The sequence below is a fragment of the Pelophylax lessonae genome, assembly GCF_965119305.1.
Source record: "Pelophylax lessonae genome assembly, chromosome: 5".
Classification (NCBI taxonomy): domain Eukaryota; kingdom Metazoa; phylum Chordata; class Amphibia; order Anura; family Ranidae; genus Pelophylax; species Pelophylax lessonae.
The window spans coordinates 471,144,301-471,164,691 of record NC_138772.1 but is presented as its reverse complement, the minus strand read 5'-3'; the positions used below and the strand labels follow the sequence as shown (position 1 = coordinate 471,164,691).

Here is a 20,391-nt window from a genome sequence, read left to right as displayed (position 1 = left end):
TTCTATCTGGATTTTTTTGAATACCTTGGTGCCTTTTTTATATTATCTTTGTTTGGTGCAAGTATAATTCTTAATAGTGCCGCATTTAGGTGATTATTGTAGCTTGGGATTCGTTTTCCAGCTTTAGTTTGTTTTGAGGAAGTGTTTTTGAGAGTAATCAATGTCTCCAGCTTCCTCTGCGAACGCTAGGCACTTCCTGGTCTTAGTTACGTTGTGGATAGAGTCATCGGTGGAAGGAGGAGTCGGCTGGAATGCAGGCTGTCCCTTCTTCCTGCTTCAACGGCCAAATAAAAGGGATTAGACTACGGGTGATAGCCACGACCCCTGAAGACGTCACTATCTGACGAAACCGGTAGGGGAAGCGGCATCTTGTGAGTCTCCCCGGTTTGCTTTGGCTTAGGTTGGAATACTGGCTATCCACAGCTCGTACATCGTTATAAAGGGACACTTCTGCAGGACGCATGTCATGTTATCATTGCTGCATTTTACATGTGAGTGGAAGTATCTATTGTAATAAATTTAACAGTGTGTGCATACTTCACGATGAGAGGTTTCCCTTTTTTTTGTTGACACCACCGTTGGCTAAGCGGTATCTGCCCTAGTGTGACAACTTATGAGGGGCGGTACTGGTACACCTCGGGAAGTGTGGAAATTAAGGAGGATCTATTTATTTGACACACCTGGAGAGGAAGCTGGTTTAAGGAGAAAGGATACCATCCACGCTGTTGATTATTACGCACGGGGCTTATTATCATTGGAGCTGGTGTGGATCTCTGTTATGGGGATCTACACATTGTGGTAAGCTGCTACATATTTGGGTGTTCGGTGAAGGCTTCTGTGTTGTCCAACCAACATACTTTTATGGGACTTTCTCTCTGATGGGTTCACTGTTCATTTACATTCAGGCGGACTTATTTCAGAATGGGATCTCATGTATATGCGATTCAAAAGTCATTTTTGTGATTAATGAACTTTTCTGGTACATTTGGTTTTGTATATTGAGCGCTGCACACTTTGTCAGGCTTTAAATATAGGACACCTTGTTGGGTCCAAGAACTGTCTCTCTCTCACAATGTGAGTGCTTCTGAACAGAGGATAACAGAAGGTAAAGTAAAGGCAAAGTCTGATCTCTGATGCCTTCATTTTACCTTCTGTTATCCTCTGTTCAGTATCACTCACATTGTGAGAGAGAAACAGTGACCAAAGCCTCCTGCAAAATGTGACAAATGTGTGGTGAAAGCAGCACTCACTATATTTGCAGTCCGTGATAACTGCGCCTGCAGTGACACCTGTCCCAACATGCAGTGAAGGGGTCTCCTCTGCAGGCTCCTCCTTTTCAGCTGACCTCTAGTATCCGCCCCCATCCCTGATGACAGTGCAGTGAACTGAATGGGCAGAGACAGTAACACCTGTCACAACATGCGGCAAAGGAGTCTCCTCTCCAGCACCTCCCCTTAACAGTCAGCTGACTTCTAGTCTCTGCCCCGACTGCCATCCAGTGAGCTGAATGGCAGGCCAGGCAGCAGCGGAGAGGCTTGGCGGGCGGCGCGGGTTCAAGGAGCAGTCCAGCTGTTTTGGACATGTCGCCTGACATCCCTCCCCCCCCCCCCCAATGTGTGGCACCTGGGGCGGATTTTACATGTGATTATTGCAAGTGGCTGCTATATGCTATTTTTTGCTGGCCATCTATTTCAATATGGATTGTGGCATTAACAATTTATGGTTGAGCTGAGAAGTTCTATAGGATTACTTGGCAAGTCCGGGCTGGCTAGATGGTGTTTGTAGTGCAGTAACACCTATCACCTTTTCCGGACCAGTTATTGTTTATAGTTTTTGCTGCTGAAGCATTTCCAGAATATGGAGCGCATGTCGGCATTTGGAACACGCGCCATTTAACAGGGTGGGTCCTTCCAGTTAGTATTTATACAATGCGATGCCATTCGTCGGCTATGCCCCTGATAATGTCCCCTAGTGATGAAGCACGTAGGGTGGAGCTACAGTGTGTGATGCCATCTTGATAGTTGGTTACCCCTATGATTTGTAAATACTTCATACTCAGTTCGTAAATAATAGTGCAATACTTTATTAAACATTATTGAATTCAAAAACTTACTACACCATGAGGAGGCTCTCTGTTCTTCTCAGATATATATGATATCCTGAAGGGTAATGATGGTGTTGGATCCTGAAGGGGTGCCTTTGGAGAGTTTTAGCTCAATCTTGCCTGGAGCTGTTTCACTGCACTATTTGGCTGCTTGAGAGGTAGCCAAATCTCTCTGGTAAGAGGCTTCATGATTGGAGTGTTGGTGCTGGTGGAGGATTCTTTTGTTTACCCTTTCATCATACAGTGACCACTCTTTGTCTATATTTCTTTGGGATTAACTGAATCCTCTTTTTGGGATTCCACCTTTTGAAAGACTTTTATTTCCACATATGTTTATATGCTCCTTAAAGGGATAGTGCTGCATTTTTATTCTATTACTAAGCGGCTATTATAGGAAATAGTAATAAGCAGGGGACAACTTCCCCTGCACCTCCCCCCGCCAGGAGAACACAATGGCTTCGCGGGAGGGAACACAATGGCTATGTTGATAGGTAAATTGAGGGATTTTCTTTCCTGCAACTTGTGGTTTGCAGGATAGAAAATATCTCTGTCTATGGCCATCGCTAGTAATGCGTTAGATTGTAATACAGGTGTCCAGCTTTACAATCTAACTTAATCTAATTAACTCCCACAAAAAAATGCTAAATGATGCGATCAGTGTTTCATGCAACCTAATTCAAATTTTATGAATGCATTGTAATTTATGTGAACCCACAAATATGTAAATTTCTGTACATCTTTATCTAAACCTTACAGCCTGTACAATCAGATTGTAACGTGTGGACAGCTCTCTTGAACTATGTTACAATTGCTAAACTGTAGAAAATTCAAATCTATTTTAAAAATGTAGAACTGTCCCCTAGAGCAGCCTTTTTCAACTAGGGTGCCTTGAGGCTTCTTCAGGGGTGCCTTGGCAAAATGCCTAAAAATGTATCAAAAATTGTCAACAAACCGCCAAGTAGATGAAGCCTGCATTTAGGTTACACAAAGCCACAGGTTTTCATTATGTACCATTATGAATTTCTAGACACTGGCATGCTAACAAACAATGATGTCATCAATTGATAAGAAGGATATCTGATGCCTCCGCAGCATCCTTGTTTGATCCTCCTCTGCCTCTCTCCATCAGTGGTGAAGTCACATTAGCTGACTGATGGAGAGAAATTGAGGGAGAAGAGAAATATTGGAATACTAGTCAGTACCAGTGTACAAAAGTGTATTTGATTCAGAAGAAAAACTCTAACGTTGGGTGTCCTACATGTGTGGATGTTGCTGCATTATGTAAAACTATTAGAAAAGTGTTTTACATTTTAGAGTGGGGTGTCTCGAGACTGTCCATAATTTTAAAGGGTGCCTTAGAGATTCTCTATAACTTGAAAGGGTGCCTTGACAGAAAAAAGGTTGAGAAACACTGCCCCTAGAGGACTGCTGGATTGTTCACTTTTCGGATCCCCCTGGGTTACCGTTAGCAACTACATGCAGAAGTTAACACTTTACTTTTCTGGCTCAGTCAATGAACAGTCTAGGGGTTTTGGTTGTTTTTGTTGTTTTATTATAAATATGGATGGGAGAAGGGAAGAGTGGGATACTCCAGGACTTGAACTATTCACAATTCTGAGGACTTCTATCTGAAGATGCAGCCAGGCTGCGAATTTCACCTTGCCACTAGATGAATTGTAGATACTGAGTCTCTGAACAAAAGACTTGGTTGCACACTATCTTCAGGGTACTCGCCTAGCACCCCCTTTCCCTCCACAAGCTGACACCCCTCCTCTGACTACTCTACTCCGGGGTGGCCCCCTTCTTGGTCAGGCCCTTAGACACGATCCCCTGTACTCAAGATACTGTTTTTCAAGGTTCTCCAGTCTCAACCCCTCTAGTCAGCTCTCCTAAAACTCTGGGTTCAGCTCCTTCCTTCTGGCTCACCAGGCTGACTGCCTGTGACCATACACCAACTGCTGCAGAATAGGAGGCAGCCGCCACCCTCCTTCCGGGACTCTGCTCACCAGCCAAAGACCCCGAGCACATGTGCTCCTGGCTTTTATACCACACCCCACAATGCACCGAGACAGCAGTCTGTGCCAATCACTGGGGCTGTATCAAAGCCTGTGTGCCCATTGGTCAGGTTTTCTCCACTGTCCAATATGTCTCCCTATTGGACCAATGTGAAACACTCCCCTAAACCAGATGAATCACATACAGAGCACTATGAGCAGACCTAACTCACAGATCCTGCTCTCTGTTAAGCAGAAAGCAATATAGAATTTGCCTGCTGCTCCTCTGAGACAGACAGAGCCAAAACTATACTCACTCTCTAGCACCTACCTAGGAGGGTGCTAAAAAGAAATTCAAATGTACACCTAAATCCAAAGTATTTCAACACACAATTTCAAGTATTCTAAATTTTTTCTATGACCCAAATTCAAATCTTTCAGTATATCATCATTCTGAGTTAAAATTCAAAGAACGGGCACACATGAATGTAATGAGAACATATAGAGGCTGTTTTTGCTGAACTCTTCTTCTAAAAATTATGTTTCTGTCATGCTGATCCCATGGTTTTAGTACTTTTTGAAACATTACATTATTGAAACATTATTGAAAAGCAAATATGCATACTGTATCAAGAAATTTGCCTTTTCTGATCTTCGCTCCAGGTCAGTTGAAGTATTGAAGCCAGACAACCAGGCAACTAGCATTTTTAGTAGGTCAGCTATGGCAGCCTCCATATTTCTTTAAGTACAGGTGCCCTTTAGGAGATTCTCAAAAGTAGACCAGTCTAGTTAATTTATGATGTAAATCTGGAAAACTTGAAATACAAGACTTTTTTTTCTAATTCTTGATTCTTGATCTCATTTTGTAGGGAAATAATTTATTTAATGAATAATAAACATATACAGCATAGAGGCACTAACTTGTATAACTCCACCTAGAAAGGTCACAGCTGCAGCAACTCCTACTCGTTGCATTTCAAACTCAGATATAGCCGTATCTCCCAATGAGCCATTAGTGGCAGTGCCATTGCTCAAAGGAACAAGCCTCTCAACAGCTGAAGCAGAGATCAGGGATGTGATAGCAAAAGTACCTGAAACAGAAAGAAAGAAAGGGCAATAAGCTTGGCACACAAAGCTAAACACTCTGTTCTACTCACTGGATTATAGCTAGAACATGAAAGCCAATGGGTGCACTCACATGGCATCATTCTTGCGGATAATCCAATGCATTTCAATAAACTTTTCTTTAATGTTGGGTTATCTACAAGAATGACGCCATGTATTTTGCAAGATCTGTTTACACTTAGGACATCTGTAGTATATAGAGTGTGTAATTGTACCCTCTTGCATGAGGAATGAATAATACATGTGAGCCTTAATTTTATGTTTTTTTTTAATTTTATTAATAAAATTTCAATATTTTTATGCATTTTGTGGCAGATACCTGAGTACAACAATAGTGCCTATAAAGTCCCACCACAAATATGTAATGTAAAATATTGATGTTCTCTAGGGATATTGGCACTGATATCCCCAGATTTTTTTTGCATTTTTGTACTATTTATACTGAAGAAAGACCACTACTTAAAGTGGAATTTTTAAATAAAAATGTATAATGTACAAACAGACAGACTTTTTATTGCACAAGTGACAAACTATGTATTTTCTGTAACAAAGAGCTTTTATCTGCCTGTGCGCAATCTTCTTACAAGGTACACTTAGCTGCACATGCGGACACAGTGCTGTTATCTCTGTTAGTCAAATCTAAACTTAAACCTGCTCCCACCCCCATTCTAAGCCCTATGCTAACTACCATGTAAAGGAAAGATGTGTATACTTACGTATTCTAAAGGCGCTCAGATCCAGTCATGTGATCCCTCCCAGCAGCCGGCTTCAGTGAAGAACAGAGGTCTCCGACAATGGCTGCAATACCTATGCAATGATGGGACACATAGGCTTACTATGGGGCATCCTTTGTTGGCTGTCCTTCCTCTACATTGAAGCCGCAGCTGGGACCGGACGCTCAAAAAAGGTGCTGTAAGTATATATAAAGTCTTGTTTTTTTTTTTTAACTAACAAACATGTTATACTTACCTCCTCTGTGCACTTGGTTTTGCACAGAGTGGCCTGGATCCTCCTCTTCTTTTCTTGGGTCCCTCTTCAGTGCTCTTGGCTACTCCCTCCTGTTGAGTGCCCCCACAGCAGGCAGCTTGCTATGGGGGCAACCGAACCGAGTCACAGCTCCCTGTGTCAATTCAGACAGTTTCATGTTTCATAAACTATAAAGAGCCTTCTGTTTCCTCTCAACATCCCCTGCTTACATCTATAGTTGTCTTATTAAATTTGGACACACATGTCCAGGGGTGGAAAGGAGAGAGAACAATGTGAAAATGTTATTGTTACATAGTTGCATAGTTCATAAGGTTGAAAAAAGACACAGGTCCATCCAGTTCAACCTAAGTGTGTGCAGGTATGTGTGATTTTTATTTGCTAACAATTCCCATAGCACTGTATATATTGCTTCCTAAGGAAGACATCTAAAAGTTTTTTTTGGGGTTGTCAACACTCTCACTTAGCACCATTTCCTGGGGGAGGGAGTTCCACATTTTTAATGCTCTAACAGTAAAGAGCCCTTTCCCCAATCTAAGGTTAAACCTCCTTTCTTCTCCTTACACAGTTCATTACAGTTACCAAAGTTACCTATGATGTTTTTGTATATTGTAATCATATCGCCTGTTAGGCCCATTTTTTCCAGAGTGAATACCTGTAATCTATGTAATTGATCTTCATTGATGAGGTTTTATTAATTTTGTGGTCTGTCGCTGAACTCTTTTTAATTCAACGTCTTTCCTAAGGATAAGTGACCAAAATTGTAATTCGGTCATTTTAGCTTTGTGCCACTCTTTAATCCTTTGGTCTATGGTGCTGGATCATGGGTAACTTGCAGTTTGTACTAATCTAACCTACTGAATACATGTCTTAATTCTCTAAGGGGACTTTATCTTACACCTCCTAAGCATTCCTGTTAGACAGTCCAGAATCTCCAACAGAGACATCCAAATTCTTTCATATACTTGGTAACAATCTGCTTCTGTAACTCTTAGGTCTCACCTGTAGAAACATGTCGGCCCATGCCAAATATGGCGTAGATCAATGGTGGGAACACAGACCCATATAATCCAAACATTGGGTGAACAGATGACATTACAGCAAATGCCAAGCCTATGGAGCAAACACAAAAGTAAATTAGTATTTGAGGCAAAAGTTGTGTTCCAATATATTTTATTAATCTAAATGGGGAAAATGTTATTTTGTTATGTCAAGTCACCAGATCCAAATATATCATTACTGAGGTGTATGTATAGATCAAACTTTTTTTGTTGTTGTTTTGGATAGCGTAGGGAATACTTAAAACCCCCATAGTTTTACTTTTTGCTCTCTGTGTGTCATTGCAATCTGAAGATGAACACAAAGAAAAACACAAAGTAAAAGAAAATCTTACTAAAGTAATTCCACACTTAAAGTGGTATTAAACCAAAAGGCAAAAATTTATTAGATTGCAGCTTACCAATTCATAGATGAGTTGGCTGTTTTTGTTTCCTTTTTTAGGCTTTCTTTCTTCTATTTTCATCTGGTTATCCAGCCAGCAAGTCTATTGTTTTCCAAAAGCACAAGCTCTACAGCAGCATGTATCAGTTTACAGGGTAGTGTATTTAAATCCGCTAATACATTTAACACTTACCTCCCCCACATACTGACAATGCTGCTGTCTGCTGTGCCTCCTGTGCACATTCAGCTAAAGGAGTGTCTCACTAATACAGGAGGTGTGTTATGGCCAGATAACCTGGTTACAATAGAGGGAAAAAGCCAAACAAAAACTGGATTTTTAACTTACCGTAAAATCCTTTTCTCTATCGTTTAATGACAGACGCAACTCCCTATCTTCTTGACCATTGGGTTATGCTGACCACTACAAAAGTAGGACACTAGGCAGGAAAAAGCTTTACCACGCTTATGGGGCAGTCCCTGCAGGCATACACCCACACAATCTGCTATAGCGTTCAGTTTCGTTTCAAGCAGTGTTTAAAAGAAAAACCCCATCCCACTCATAATTAGAGGGGCGAGTGCTGCGTCTGTCAATGAACTTCAAAGAAAAGGATTTTATGGCAAGTCAAAAAATCAAGTTTTCTCTATAATTCATTGACAGACGCAGCTCCATATCTTCTTGACCATTGGGACGTCCCAAATCAGTATTTGCATGACAGGTGGGAAAAACAACGCAAAAAAGAACGTAATTCCCCAAAAGCTAAACTTAGCTAAACAGGTAACAAGGAGCTCAACCAGGAACAACTGGAGCTCACCCAGAAAACATACAGCCTCAAAGAGAATATTTTCTCCTTTAAACAGTAGCCTGCAAACCTTGCGGCCAAAAGAAGCATCCAAAGATGCTAACACATCTACTTTGTAGAATTTTGTGAACGTATGCACAGACGACCAAGTTACCGCCTTGCAAACTTGCATCACTGATGCCTGATGGCGAAAAGCCCAAGAGGCACTCAGCGCCCTAGTAGAATGTGCCTTCACAGGGAAAGAAGGAACCTGACCCTTCAGTGAATAAGCCTGTACCACCATCTGTCTGATCCACCTGGATATGGCCGCAGCAGACTCAGCCAATCTCTTTCTAGGTCCATTGGTGAGGACAAAGAGAATCAGATTTTTTGAAAGATTCAGTAGCCGCCAGGTAAAATTTCCTTGGGATGCTTGGGCTTAGGACAGAGTGAAGGCAGCACAATGTCTTCATTCAAATGGAAATCAGAAACAACCTTCGGAAGAAACGACTGACTAGGTCGAAGTACCACTTTATCTCTGTGGACCACCAGATAAGGAGAATGGCAGGACAGCCCCACCAATTCAGATACTCTGCGGGCAGAAGTAATAGCCACCAAAAAGGCTACCTTCTGTGACAATGTAAGCAGAGAAATCTCCTTAATGGTCTTAAAGGGAGGTTTTTAAAGGCCAGACAATTCTAGATTAAGATCCCACAGAGGTAACGGGGATCGCCTCGTAGGAGCCACATGGCGAACGCCTTGTATAAAGGTGCAAATCAAGGCATGCGTAGCAAAAGGACGTTGGAAAAACACAGGCCTTTGATAGTGCCCAAAGCCAACCGCTGTTCAACCCCATTCTGGAGAAAGGTCAAAATCCCAGCCACCGAGAAAAGGCGAGGATGCACCTTCAGCGATTCACACCATGAGATGTACGATTTCCATGTACGATGACCGAGAGGCCAGGGGAACCGATGGATACCAGAGGGTTAGACTTTCCCAGGGAGGGGGCCATCGTCCACCCCGAGACCTCCAGAGAATGGAGGGACACTTACTCACCATACCACAGCATCAGGTGGACTACCTCTCCACCCGGGGTGGGGGTGCTGAGGGCCAGGGGATATGCTGCGACTCAGGGCATCCCAGATCGTGTGTGTCCCAGCGAGGTGTTCCACTCGCGGGCCAGCCCCCATCCATCGGGCTCTGACATGGCGAGGCCTAGTGCTGGACTATAACCTGCTCACGCTCGCTGACCAGGCTGGGAGACCTTAAGGATCTAATATATCCAGTCCGAAGCCCAGTCCGGCTGTTGATTGTAGTTCTCTCAGTAACACTAACTAAAAAACAATAATGTTTAACAAAAAGGTTCCCAAAAAAAAAAAAACCCATCTAAGACCGAAGTCCAAGCAGGGAACTAGGTCCTACTCCAGTCAATGAACGATAGAGAAAATACTTTTTTGGTTTTGGGTTAAATACTGCTTTAAAATGGAACTCTAGCCCCCCCCCCCCAAAAAAAAAAGTCAGCAGCAACAAATACTGTCGCTGCTGACTTTTAATATAAGCCACTCACCTGTCTAGGGACCCACCGATGTCAGCAACTGATCAGCTTTGGGTGCAGGTGCCAGCAACTTAGATAAGGGAAACTGGCAGTAAAGCCTTCCAGCTTCACAAGTGTTGTCTGTGACCGACCACTCCAGTGCCACTTGTCAGGTATTGTGCCACCATCTTTTTCTCTGGTGTCATTGGGAACCCGGCTATCCCTTTTGGGTTCAGACAGCCAGCCCCCCCACAATGCATGTCAGGTCTTCCCTCCTCCAGTGTGGAGTTTACTCTCCTGCCTCCATAAGTTACCTGAAGCCTCCTGGGATATGTGACATGGATATCCCAGGGGGCTGAAAGAGTAGAGATGACTCAAGGAAGAAGAAAGCTGGACACATTTTTTTTTCTATAAAAAAAGGTAAATTAAAAGGAAATAAATGCCCGCTTGGTATATTGCAGAGAGGGCGAGGATTGCAACCATGCAAAGCCATGGTAATGAGTGAAGGTTTGTTATAACATGCATGTATAAATTTCAGCTTAAGCTACGGACCTCTATAAACAATAGGCATCTTTTAGCAAAGCTAATAGGGTTGAACAGGAAAACATAGAACTAAGCCCTAAAGTGGTTCTAAAGGCTCAAGGTTTTTTTTACCTTAATGCATTCTATGCATTAAGGTAAAAACCTTCTGGGTGCAGCTCCCCCAACAGCCCCCCCCCCCCCAATACTTACCTGAGCCCCATCATGATCCAGAGATGTGCATGAGAGCAGTGGCTCTCCTGGGTTCTCTCTCCTCATTGGCTCACACAGCAGTGGGAGCCATTGGCTTCCGCTGCTGTCAATTACAGCAAGTGAGTCAATGAGGAGAGAGCAGGGGACAGGGCTGAGCCATGCTTTGTGTGTGAATGGACACAAAAGAGTGCGGCTTGGGAGCGAGCCAGCTCAAATGTCCCCACAGCAAAAGACTTTCTATTGGGGACGTCCAGTAGGGGGGAGAAGCCAGGACCACTGGCAAGGGACCCAAAAAGAGGAGGATTGGGGCTGCTCTGTACAAAACCATTGCACAGAACAGGCAAGTATAACATGGTTGTTATATAAAAAAATTATTATTTGCTTTAAGCTTAACCAGCTGGCTAAAAGTGAGAATACAAAATATTCATATGCAATTTCATATTTACCTGAAAAAACATAATTTTTATTTTATTTTTCAGTCCTGACCATAATATATAAAGAAGAAAATAAGCAAAACCGTTGTACATTTATTTTAAGAGATGACCTATACTTTACTTTAAAAGAGAAAATATTAATTCAAAACACTTGATTCCCTGCTGAAAATAAGACAAGTGTACGGGAATCTATCAGAGATAAAAGACAAGAATAGAAATAATGAAGACAATGGTATTCGTGAAAACTGGAGTGCGCTTCTCACTGAAATCCTACTCAAAGGTGAAGTTATGCTTAGCTAGTTGTTTCCTGCTGCTTACATTGCTATACATGAAAGTGCAATATAACACTATATTACTAATAGAAAATAAAACTGGATAGTCACAGTACCGTGTGCCACCTGGTGAACTGTCAGCATCGTTCCGGAGATGCAGTCAGGAATCAGGTTCTGTCGGAGGTTGTACTTGGGAGCCCACTCCAAGATAGGGATTCTTCCGAGACACCATGCTTTTATTTCTGAGCAGCCTATGCTTGAAATTTGTTTTACACGCATTCTAAAATAGTTTTTCCTGCATGACTCTGACATTTTTTTCTCACTTCAAAGTTTTGGGAAAGAAATATGTGAGAAGAGAAAGTCTCACATTACACTGCAACTTTGCTTTGGAGTTGCTTTGGAGCCTGCGTACCTGAGAGCTGGGATCTCTGCAGTGTAATGTGACCATACATGAGTGCCCTTGGATAAGCTTCCTTCCCACCTACAGGATCAGTCTAGAGGAGGTGGGGCATGGTGTGCAATACACTATAACAGAACTCTGAAATAGTACAGTCTCTCTATGCCTGGAGCTGCAATTGTGTTAACACTTTTAATGCACGCTCTAAAACACAGCTGAAAGATTCAGAAAAACAAGGATGTTGGAGGAACCGAATCTAAAGAGTATGGATGAGTTTCGGGTTCAATGCCACTATGGGCTTCTGCCAAACATGCATGTTAAAGGTTTGCAGACCGAGCTAATGTGGAATTCACCAGACTGAATTCTTCATAATCATAACACAGTCATTGGCCTTTGAACATAGGTCAGCTAGTTCAGTAGGGCCAATAAAGGGGCTTTTGGATAAAAAAGCCCCCTCAATATAGTGTGAGGTAACAGCAGCCACATTAACAATGTGCTGCTAATAAAGTGCATAGGTAGAGATTAGTATACAGCTTGTAGGCACTAGAAAGTCTGTTAAAGTAGATGCAAACCTGGATACATATCCTGAAGGTAGCAAAATGGTGTATATCTTGGAGAATTTAAGGGTGGAGGGAGGGGGGGTTTTACCTGTTTTCCCAAAAATCCTTTCAAGGGATCAATTGGCAACAACTGAATAATAGGTAGCTCTTCCATTATTAACACCTTAAATCCTTTGAAAAAAAAAAAGTAAAAACATCATGCACCCAAAACACTGCACATTCTCACCCCATGTGCCCCCTGCCATACCACCATATACCCAAGAGTTTGGTATTTTGGTTAAATGTAGATAAAATAAATGTATTGAACATCTGCAGTGGGTGCATGGTAGTCTTCTGTGATCCAGGTCGGATTCATTATATTAAACGCCAGTCACAAATCTTCCCATCCACTTCCCCGCTGTGCTAAAGGCCTTCTCTGACATGATAAGTGCAGCAGACCAGCTACTACCTTAAGAACATATTGGACCACTTCCAGCCAGTGGTACATTCATGACCCAAGTAGTTCATTGGAATGGAAACCTAAGTGTTTTAGTTACTGCTGTCTGTGAATGCTTGACTAGGGCAAGGTCTTGAGAGAAGAAAATATATAAACTTTAAAAAAAAATAAAGAATATGAAAATAATAAGAAATGGAAATGTGAAAAAACAGTAATAAATAAATAAATAAAATAAATCACAAAAATACAGTGATGGCGGGTGTGAAAAAATAATGTGGGACATGCCAGGGCTTTAAAGTTGAGGAAGTAGGCTGTATTTGCCAGTTAGTATGAAAGCAACAGAAGTTAGTAGCTGTAAGAGACGCTCAGTGCGCGTGCCCAGGCACACGGGAAGCAATGTGCGAATGCGCATGCGCCAATGCGCGAACACGCCAATGCGCCAATGCGCGAACGCGCCAATGCGCGGACGCGCGAACGTGCGTACGCAACGTACGCACGCAATTGGCGCCAAACGGCCTATTTATACCAGGCGGTGACAGGAGCACATTGCTGAGTGGTCTTTCAGCTTGTGTTCCTGTTTACCTGTGCCCTGACCTGCTTGTGGATTTCCCGTTACACCGACCCGGCTTGCCTTTTGACTCTCCTTGGATTCCTGCCTGCCTTGTGACCTCAGCCTGTTTTTGACCCTGCCTTGCCTTATGCCTTTGTACCTTGCTGCCAGACTGTGTACCGACTTCGGCTTGTATCCTGACTCCGCTTCTGCCTCACGTTCCTGTACCCGTGCTGTCCGGCTGTTGACAACCCCTTGGCTTGTGTTCCGATTACGCTCCTGCCTTCTCATCCAGCATCACCGAGTTCCAGTTTCAGGTGTTCATCCGGTGATCCACAGCCATCAGTCTTCTGCCAAGACATCACCTGCTATACCGGCCCTCGTGCCACTCTGTGTCCTACACCGCCTGTCATCTCTATCAGGGGTGTTGGACAGGAGGTGCAAGAGAAACCCCCTCTACAGCTTGGTCTCCACCAGGTACGTGATAGTACCACTCAGCCAGATGTCGGAGACCGAGAGAGGGGCTTCACCTCTAGAGGCAGTATGCCAGCAACTTGCTTCGCTTACCCAAGCAGTCAAATCCTTGCAAGAGGGTTACTTCCAATTAGAGGGTCGCATCCAATCCATGGCTTCTACCCCGGCAACCCCGGCACCTGGGACCTCCATGCCCGAACGGGCTCTATCCACACCTTCAGTGGTTTTGCCACCACCGGAACCTCGGGTACCTGCTCCAGAACGATTTTCGGGTGACCGACACAAATTCCGGGCTTTCAGGAATTCTTGTGAGCTATACTTTGCCCTGCAGCCACGGACTTTCTCACTTGAATCCACCAAGGTGGGGTTCGTAATCTCTCTACTTCTCGGAGAGCCGCAATCCTGGGCCCACCGTCTCCTGGAACAAAATGATATAGCCTTGAACACCATCTCATCATTTTTCGAAGCGATGGCGCAGCTTTATGACGACCCCCAGCGATCTGTTACAGCCGAAGCAACCCTACATACATTACAACAAGGCCGCCGCCCTGCTGAGGACTATGTCGCTGAATTCCGCAGATGGGCTTCCGATACAGGCTGGAATGATGCAGCCTTACGGCATCAATTCCGTCTCGGCCTATCAGAGGGCCTTAAGGATGAACTTGCCAGAGTGGGTACGCCTGATTCTCTTGATGACCTTATTAGTCTTACTATCCAGCTTGACCGCAGGCTCAGGGAGCGGAGAGTGGAAAGAGCTGGAAGTTCCAGACCTACCTGGATGTTGCCTCAAGTGCCGTCACCTCCGGCTTTTCGTCCACCTGTCGCTTTCCCCACAACCTCCAGTGTGGAGCCCATGCAACTCGGACTTTTACGTTCTCCACTAACCACTGAGGAGAGATTGCGAAGACGCCGAAACAACTTATGCCTCTATTGTGGGGAAGCCGGACATTACCTTCAGACCTGCCCGGTGCGGCCTAGTAAGTCTCAGTTTGCTTTTCCTTCTTACCTTGCAAACAGTTCTGGGAAGGATCTGTCCACTCACATTACTCTACCTCTCTCACTACAGATTCTCGGAAAGACCATCCAAGTCCCAGTCATTATTGACTCCGGCGCTTGCAGCTGCTTCATGGACAGTGACTTTGCTCAGCGTCATCAGATCCCTCTGCAAGCGAAAACCCGTCAGTTATCTATCCATCTAGCTGACGGATCCCATCTCAAGTCCGGGCCTATAACCCAAGAAACCTGCCCATTACTGGCTATCTCTAATAAAGGCCACCGAGAATACTTGTGCTTGGATATTATCCCATCTCCTCTGTTCCCTATCATTCTCGGTATCCCATGGCTACAAGCACACAATCCTCAGATAAACTGGAAGTCAGGAGAAGTGGCATTTCCATCCACCTATTGTCAACAAAACTGCTTCCAGCCCAGTCCAGGGAAACCTGCATCACTTTTGGGCCTGCAACCTGATCCCTCTGCATCCCAACTTGTGCCTGCAGCTTACCATGAGTTCTTGGAAGTCTTTGATAAACAGAAAGCAGACATCCTACCACCTCACCGGTCGTATGACTGCCCAATTGAACTTTTACCAGGTGCTGAGATACCGTTTGGGCGTATCTTCCCCCTCTCTGAACTAGAACTTGAGGCATTACGCCTTTACATCGACGAAAACCTGAAAAAAGGCTTCATCCGGCCCTCTACGTCCCCCGCAGGGGCTGGTATTTTCTTCGTTGAAAAGAAGGATCATTCTCTACGCCCCTGTGTTGATTATCGGGAGTTGAACAAGGTTACTGTCAAAAACAGATACCCCCTGCCCTTAGTTCCTGAACTTTTCCAACGTTTCAGGGCAGCCACGGTATTCACAAAACTTGACCTACGTGGAGTATACAACCTAGTACGGATCCGTGAGGGCGACGAGTGGAAGACCGCCTTTCGCACAAGATTCGGCCACTTCGAGTACCTTGTCATGCCCTTTGGATTGTGCAATGCTCCAGCTACTTTTCAGCATTTCGTGAACAATATTTTCAGAGACTTCCTTGATTTGTTTATGATTGTCTACCTTGACGATATTCTTATCTTTTCAGGTTCCATTGAAATGCACCGTGAACATGTCAAGAAGGTTCTCGGCCGCCTAAGAGACCATGGATTATACGCAAAGGCTGAGAAATGCGAGTTCGAAAAGGAATCAATCCAATTCTTGGGACTCGTCATTTCCACTTCTGGGATCTCCATGGACCCCCAAAAGGTCAAATCGATCCTCAAATGGCCCACTCCCACAGACAGGAAGAGCACACAAAGGTTCATTGGCTTCGCTAATTTTTACCGCAAGTTTATCAAGAACTTCTCCGCCATTATGCTTCCAGTCACCCAGCTAACAAGGCAAGGCACCCGTTTCCAATGGACACCGGCAGCACAAGCTGCGTTTGACCAGTTGAAGATTCTATTCACTACTGCACCTATCTTACGACACCCAAATCCCGCTCTGCCCTATGTTCTCGAGGTGGATGCTTCAGAAAATGCCATAGGTGCCATCCTGTCACAGCGTTCAGGTACGAAATCTCTTCTTCATCCTGTTGCCTTCTTTTCCAGGAAACTCAGCCCAGCAGAAAGGAACTACGATGTTGGAGACCGGGAATTACTGGCCATCAAGGCGGCCTTTGAGGAATGGCACTACCTATTAGAAGGAGCATCTCACCCTATCCTGATCTTTACCGACCACAAAAATCTGGAGTACCTCCGAACAGCTAAGAGACTGAAACCACGTCAAGCCAGGTGGGCACTGTTCTTTTCTCGTTTTACCTTCCATATCACCTACAGGCCAGGCTCCAAGAATGGCAAACCTGATGCACTTTCCCGCATGTACCCAGAGGACGAAGAGTGTCACCCAGTAGACACAATCCTGCCATCCCAAAGTTTTCTACTTTTGCAAGCGGATCTGTTAACGCAGCTGAAGCAGGCGTCCACAAGGGATGTTTTACCATCAGGTATGTGCCTTCAGGAAGAAGAGGGTCTGTTTTTCTATAACCAAAAAGTGTTTGTACCTCCAGGTCTACGTGCCAAGATCCTCGGCCTGTGCCATGATCACCCCTTGGCAGGGCACTTTGGGATATCTAAAACGGTTGACCTGGTACAACGGTCCTTTTGGTGGCCTGGTCTGAGGTCCGACTGCCGTAATTATGTTAGCACCTGTACAATCTGCATCCGGAACAAGAATGACAAGGCCAAAGCCTGGGGTTTGCTAAGACCTTTGCCCATTCCCAAGAGGCCTTGGGAAATGATAAACATGGACTTTATCGTTGAGCTCCCTCCTTCTGAAGGATTCACGACCATCTTTGTGGTGGTCGACAGACTAACAAAGATGGCCCACTTTATCCCTATGTTGGGAACTCCCTCAGCAATGGAAACTGCCCAAACCTTCATCAAGGAAGTGGTTCGGCTCCACGGGGTTCCTAGTAATATCACTTCAGACCGAGGGGTGCAATTTACTTCGAGGTTCTGGAGAGGCCTTTGCAAAACATTAAAAATTGACACATATTTTTCCTCAGCTTATCACCCGCAAACAAACGGGCAAACGGAGCGTACAAACCAGACCCTGGAGCAGTACCTCCGGTGTTTTTCATCTTTCTCACAAGACGACTGGGCATCACTTTTACCCCTAGCAGAGTTTGCATATAATAACGCAGTGCATTCAGCCACGGGTCAAGCCCCGTTTTTTGCAAACTATGGGTACTTCCCAGCCTTTATGCCTGACGTAATACCTGATTCCTTGGTTCCCGCAGTCCAGGAAAAAGCTACATTTTTGCAAACCAACAACAAATTATTGCAAGATGCCATTGTCAGAGCACAGCAAGACAACAAAAAATTTTTTGATAGGAAGAGGAGGGGAGATCTAAACCTCAGACCGGGAGACAAGGTTTGGTTATCCTCTATCAATCTAAAACTGTCATGTCCGTCTAAGAAACTGGGGCCTAGATATATCGGTCCATTCTCTATTAAGAGACAAATCAATCCTGCTGCCTATGAACTTTCACTCCCGGAAACATACAGAATTCATCCTGTTTTCCATGTGTCCCTACTGAAGCCTACCAGACCCAATCCATTTCCTGACCGAGAGTCGGATCCACCTCCGCCTGAAACTATTGATGGCAACGAGGAATACGAGGTTGAAGCAATATTAGACTGTAGGAAAAGAGGAGGTACTGTCCAGTACCTGATTAAATGGAAGGGCTATGGCCCGGAAGAAAATTCTTGGGAACCAGAAGCCAACCTCCATGCTACGGATCTAATTCAAACCTTTTTTCAGCTTCATCCTGAGAAGATGTTGCAGATGGGCATCCGGAGGCCGCCCATTGGGGGGGGGCAATGTAAGAGACGCTCAGTGCGCGTGCCCAGGCACACGGGAAGCAATGTGCGAATGCGCATGCGCCAATGCGCGAACACGCCAATGCGCCAATGCGCGAACGCGCCAATGCGCGGACGCGCGAACGTGCGTACGCAACGTACGCACGCAATTGGCGCCAAACGGCCTATTTATACCAGGCGGTGACAGGAGCACATTGCTGAGTGGTCTTTCAGCTTGTGTTCCTGTTTACCTGTGCCCTGACCTGCTTGTGGATTTCCCGTTACACCGACCCGGCTTGCCTTTTGACTCTCCTTGGATTCCTGCCTGCCTTGTGACCTCAGCCTGTCTTTGACCCTGCCTTGCCTTATGCCTTTGTACCTTGCTGCCAGACTGTGTACCGACTTCGGCTTGTATCCTGACTCCGCTTCTGCCTCACGTTCCTGTACCCGTGCTGTCCGGCTGTTGACAACCCCTTGGCTTGTGTTCCGATTACGCTCCTGCCTTCTCATCCAGCATCACCGAGTTCCAGTTTCAGGTGTTCATCCGGTGATCCACAGCCATCAGTCTTCTGCCAAGACATCACCTGCTATACCGGCCCTCGTGCCACTCTGTGTCCTACACCGCCTGTCATCTCTATCAGGGGTGTTGGACAGGAGGTGCAAGAGAAGCCCCCTCTACAGCTTGGTCTCCACCAGGTACGTGATAGTAGCATTGCCATCCGTCAAGTGTTTGCTTAACAACACAGGGGAAAAAATGTAAAATAATAATGTTTAAAAAAGCATCACAAATTCCACCAATCTTGTGATTGAAGAGATCGCCAATTTTCTGGGCAGTTAGTAAATTAGCAGGTGGAGAGAGTGGGGAACACAGCTTAAAAAAAATGCATACACAAATTTGTGATGGCGGGGTAGAAATATGTTAATGTGAGGCTGTCCAGGCTTTGAACTGGAGGAAGGGGAAGGGGGCTGTTTTAATTCTTCAACATATAAGATTCAGTTAGCAATTCTCCCCATATAACTCCAGCTCCCCAAAGCATCTCTTCCAGTCATAATGACATACAGTAGGAGGAGACAGTGGGGGAGAAAGATGTAAAGGAGGAAAAGGAGAAGAAAGGAGAAGAGAGGGTGGTGGAGGAGGAGGAAGAGGTGAAGATGGAAGGAGTGGAGAAGTAGAGTTAGGAGGAGCTGGAGGAGAAGAAAAGGAAAGAAGGAGTTACATTAGCAAGGCTCACCCCCTACTACTTCAATGCGAAAGCACCTCTTCCACTGCTTTTAGGTTTCTATTTTTTTTTTTTTTAGACAGTTCTTATTTGGGGAAGGAGGGCAGACTATGATCATAGGATTTTACACTGTATGTTTAATTTTTGCCGTTGCCTGCCCTCCCCCCTGGCTGTAGAACTTACCCCCACAATTTGCTGCCTGCCCTTTCCCTTGCACTGTGGAAGGGTAAGCAAACTACAGCCATAGGTTTTCCCCTTTGCAGTAATGCTTCTAATGCCCTGACCAAAAAAAATAAAAAATCAACTGGCAGCTGTGTACATGGCAGGAGAAAAAGTATGTTGGCATGTCCTCATTATACATGGTTGTTGATGAATACAAAGGAGGTTGCACAATCTAATGTGCACGGCATGCCTAAAACAAAATCTATGTGGAACCAGTTTTCAATACTATGCTTTTTAAGAATATCTTTAACTGCTTTCACAATAAGGTGTAGAGTTTGTTTCACACAGATTTTTGGAAACGTTATTTTTACATATGTAGTTACAGCTGACCAAAGTTATATAAATAATGTGAATGACTTCATTTAGAATTGCACCTATTTTTCTTTTCTAAGGAATTTTTGATTTTAGGCCCCATTTACACTTACAAATTGAATGGTTATTATGGAATTAGCTGTGGTAAACCCAGCAGCGTTTCCCTGCAATTAGCTGCAGGTGGAAAACCCCCTTAAAAGCATAAAGACGGCATTATCACGCAAGTGGATGTCTCCCTAAAAGGAAGATTTTGTGTATTGGCTGGCATTCCACAAGCAGAGTCTGATGGAGGGCCTGGCTCTAATATCTTTACTTGACCATATTTATTAGGGATGTTGACTATAATCGTTGCATCGATGCATCGCAATGCAGCCGTTCGCGATTCTGCATTTATGCAGAGAATAGGTTGAATCCATAAAAGGAAGATTTTGTGCATTGGCTGGCATTCCACAAGTAGAGTCTGATGGAGGGCCTAGCTCTA

General features: G+C 44.5%; 1 protein-coding gene across 3 annotated transcripts in view; it reads right to left on the bottom strand.

Annotated features, from left to right (window-relative positions):
• The window catches only part of SLC26A7 (solute carrier family 26 member 7), a 99,313-nt gene extending 87,481 nt beyond the window's left edge, over positions 1 to 11,832 (bottom strand). For all 3 annotated transcript variants that reach the window (XR_014225368.1, XM_082259811.1, XM_082259812.1), the window contains exons 1-3: positions 11,515 to 11,832; positions 7,210 to 7,320; positions 5,020 to 5,189 (exon numbers count right to left, since the gene is read on the bottom strand). Coding sequence is in view for 2 of the 3 variants with exons in the window: in XM_082259811.1 (XP_082115937.1) it covers positions 5,020 to 5,189; positions 7,210 to 7,320; positions 11,515 to 11,710 (477 nt within the window). In the remaining variant the exon portion in view is untranslated. The remainder of the gene's footprint in view (positions 1 to 5,019; positions 5,190 to 7,209; positions 7,321 to 11,514) is intronic.
• Between the last annotated feature and the right edge of the window lie 8,559 nt (positions 11,833 to 20,391).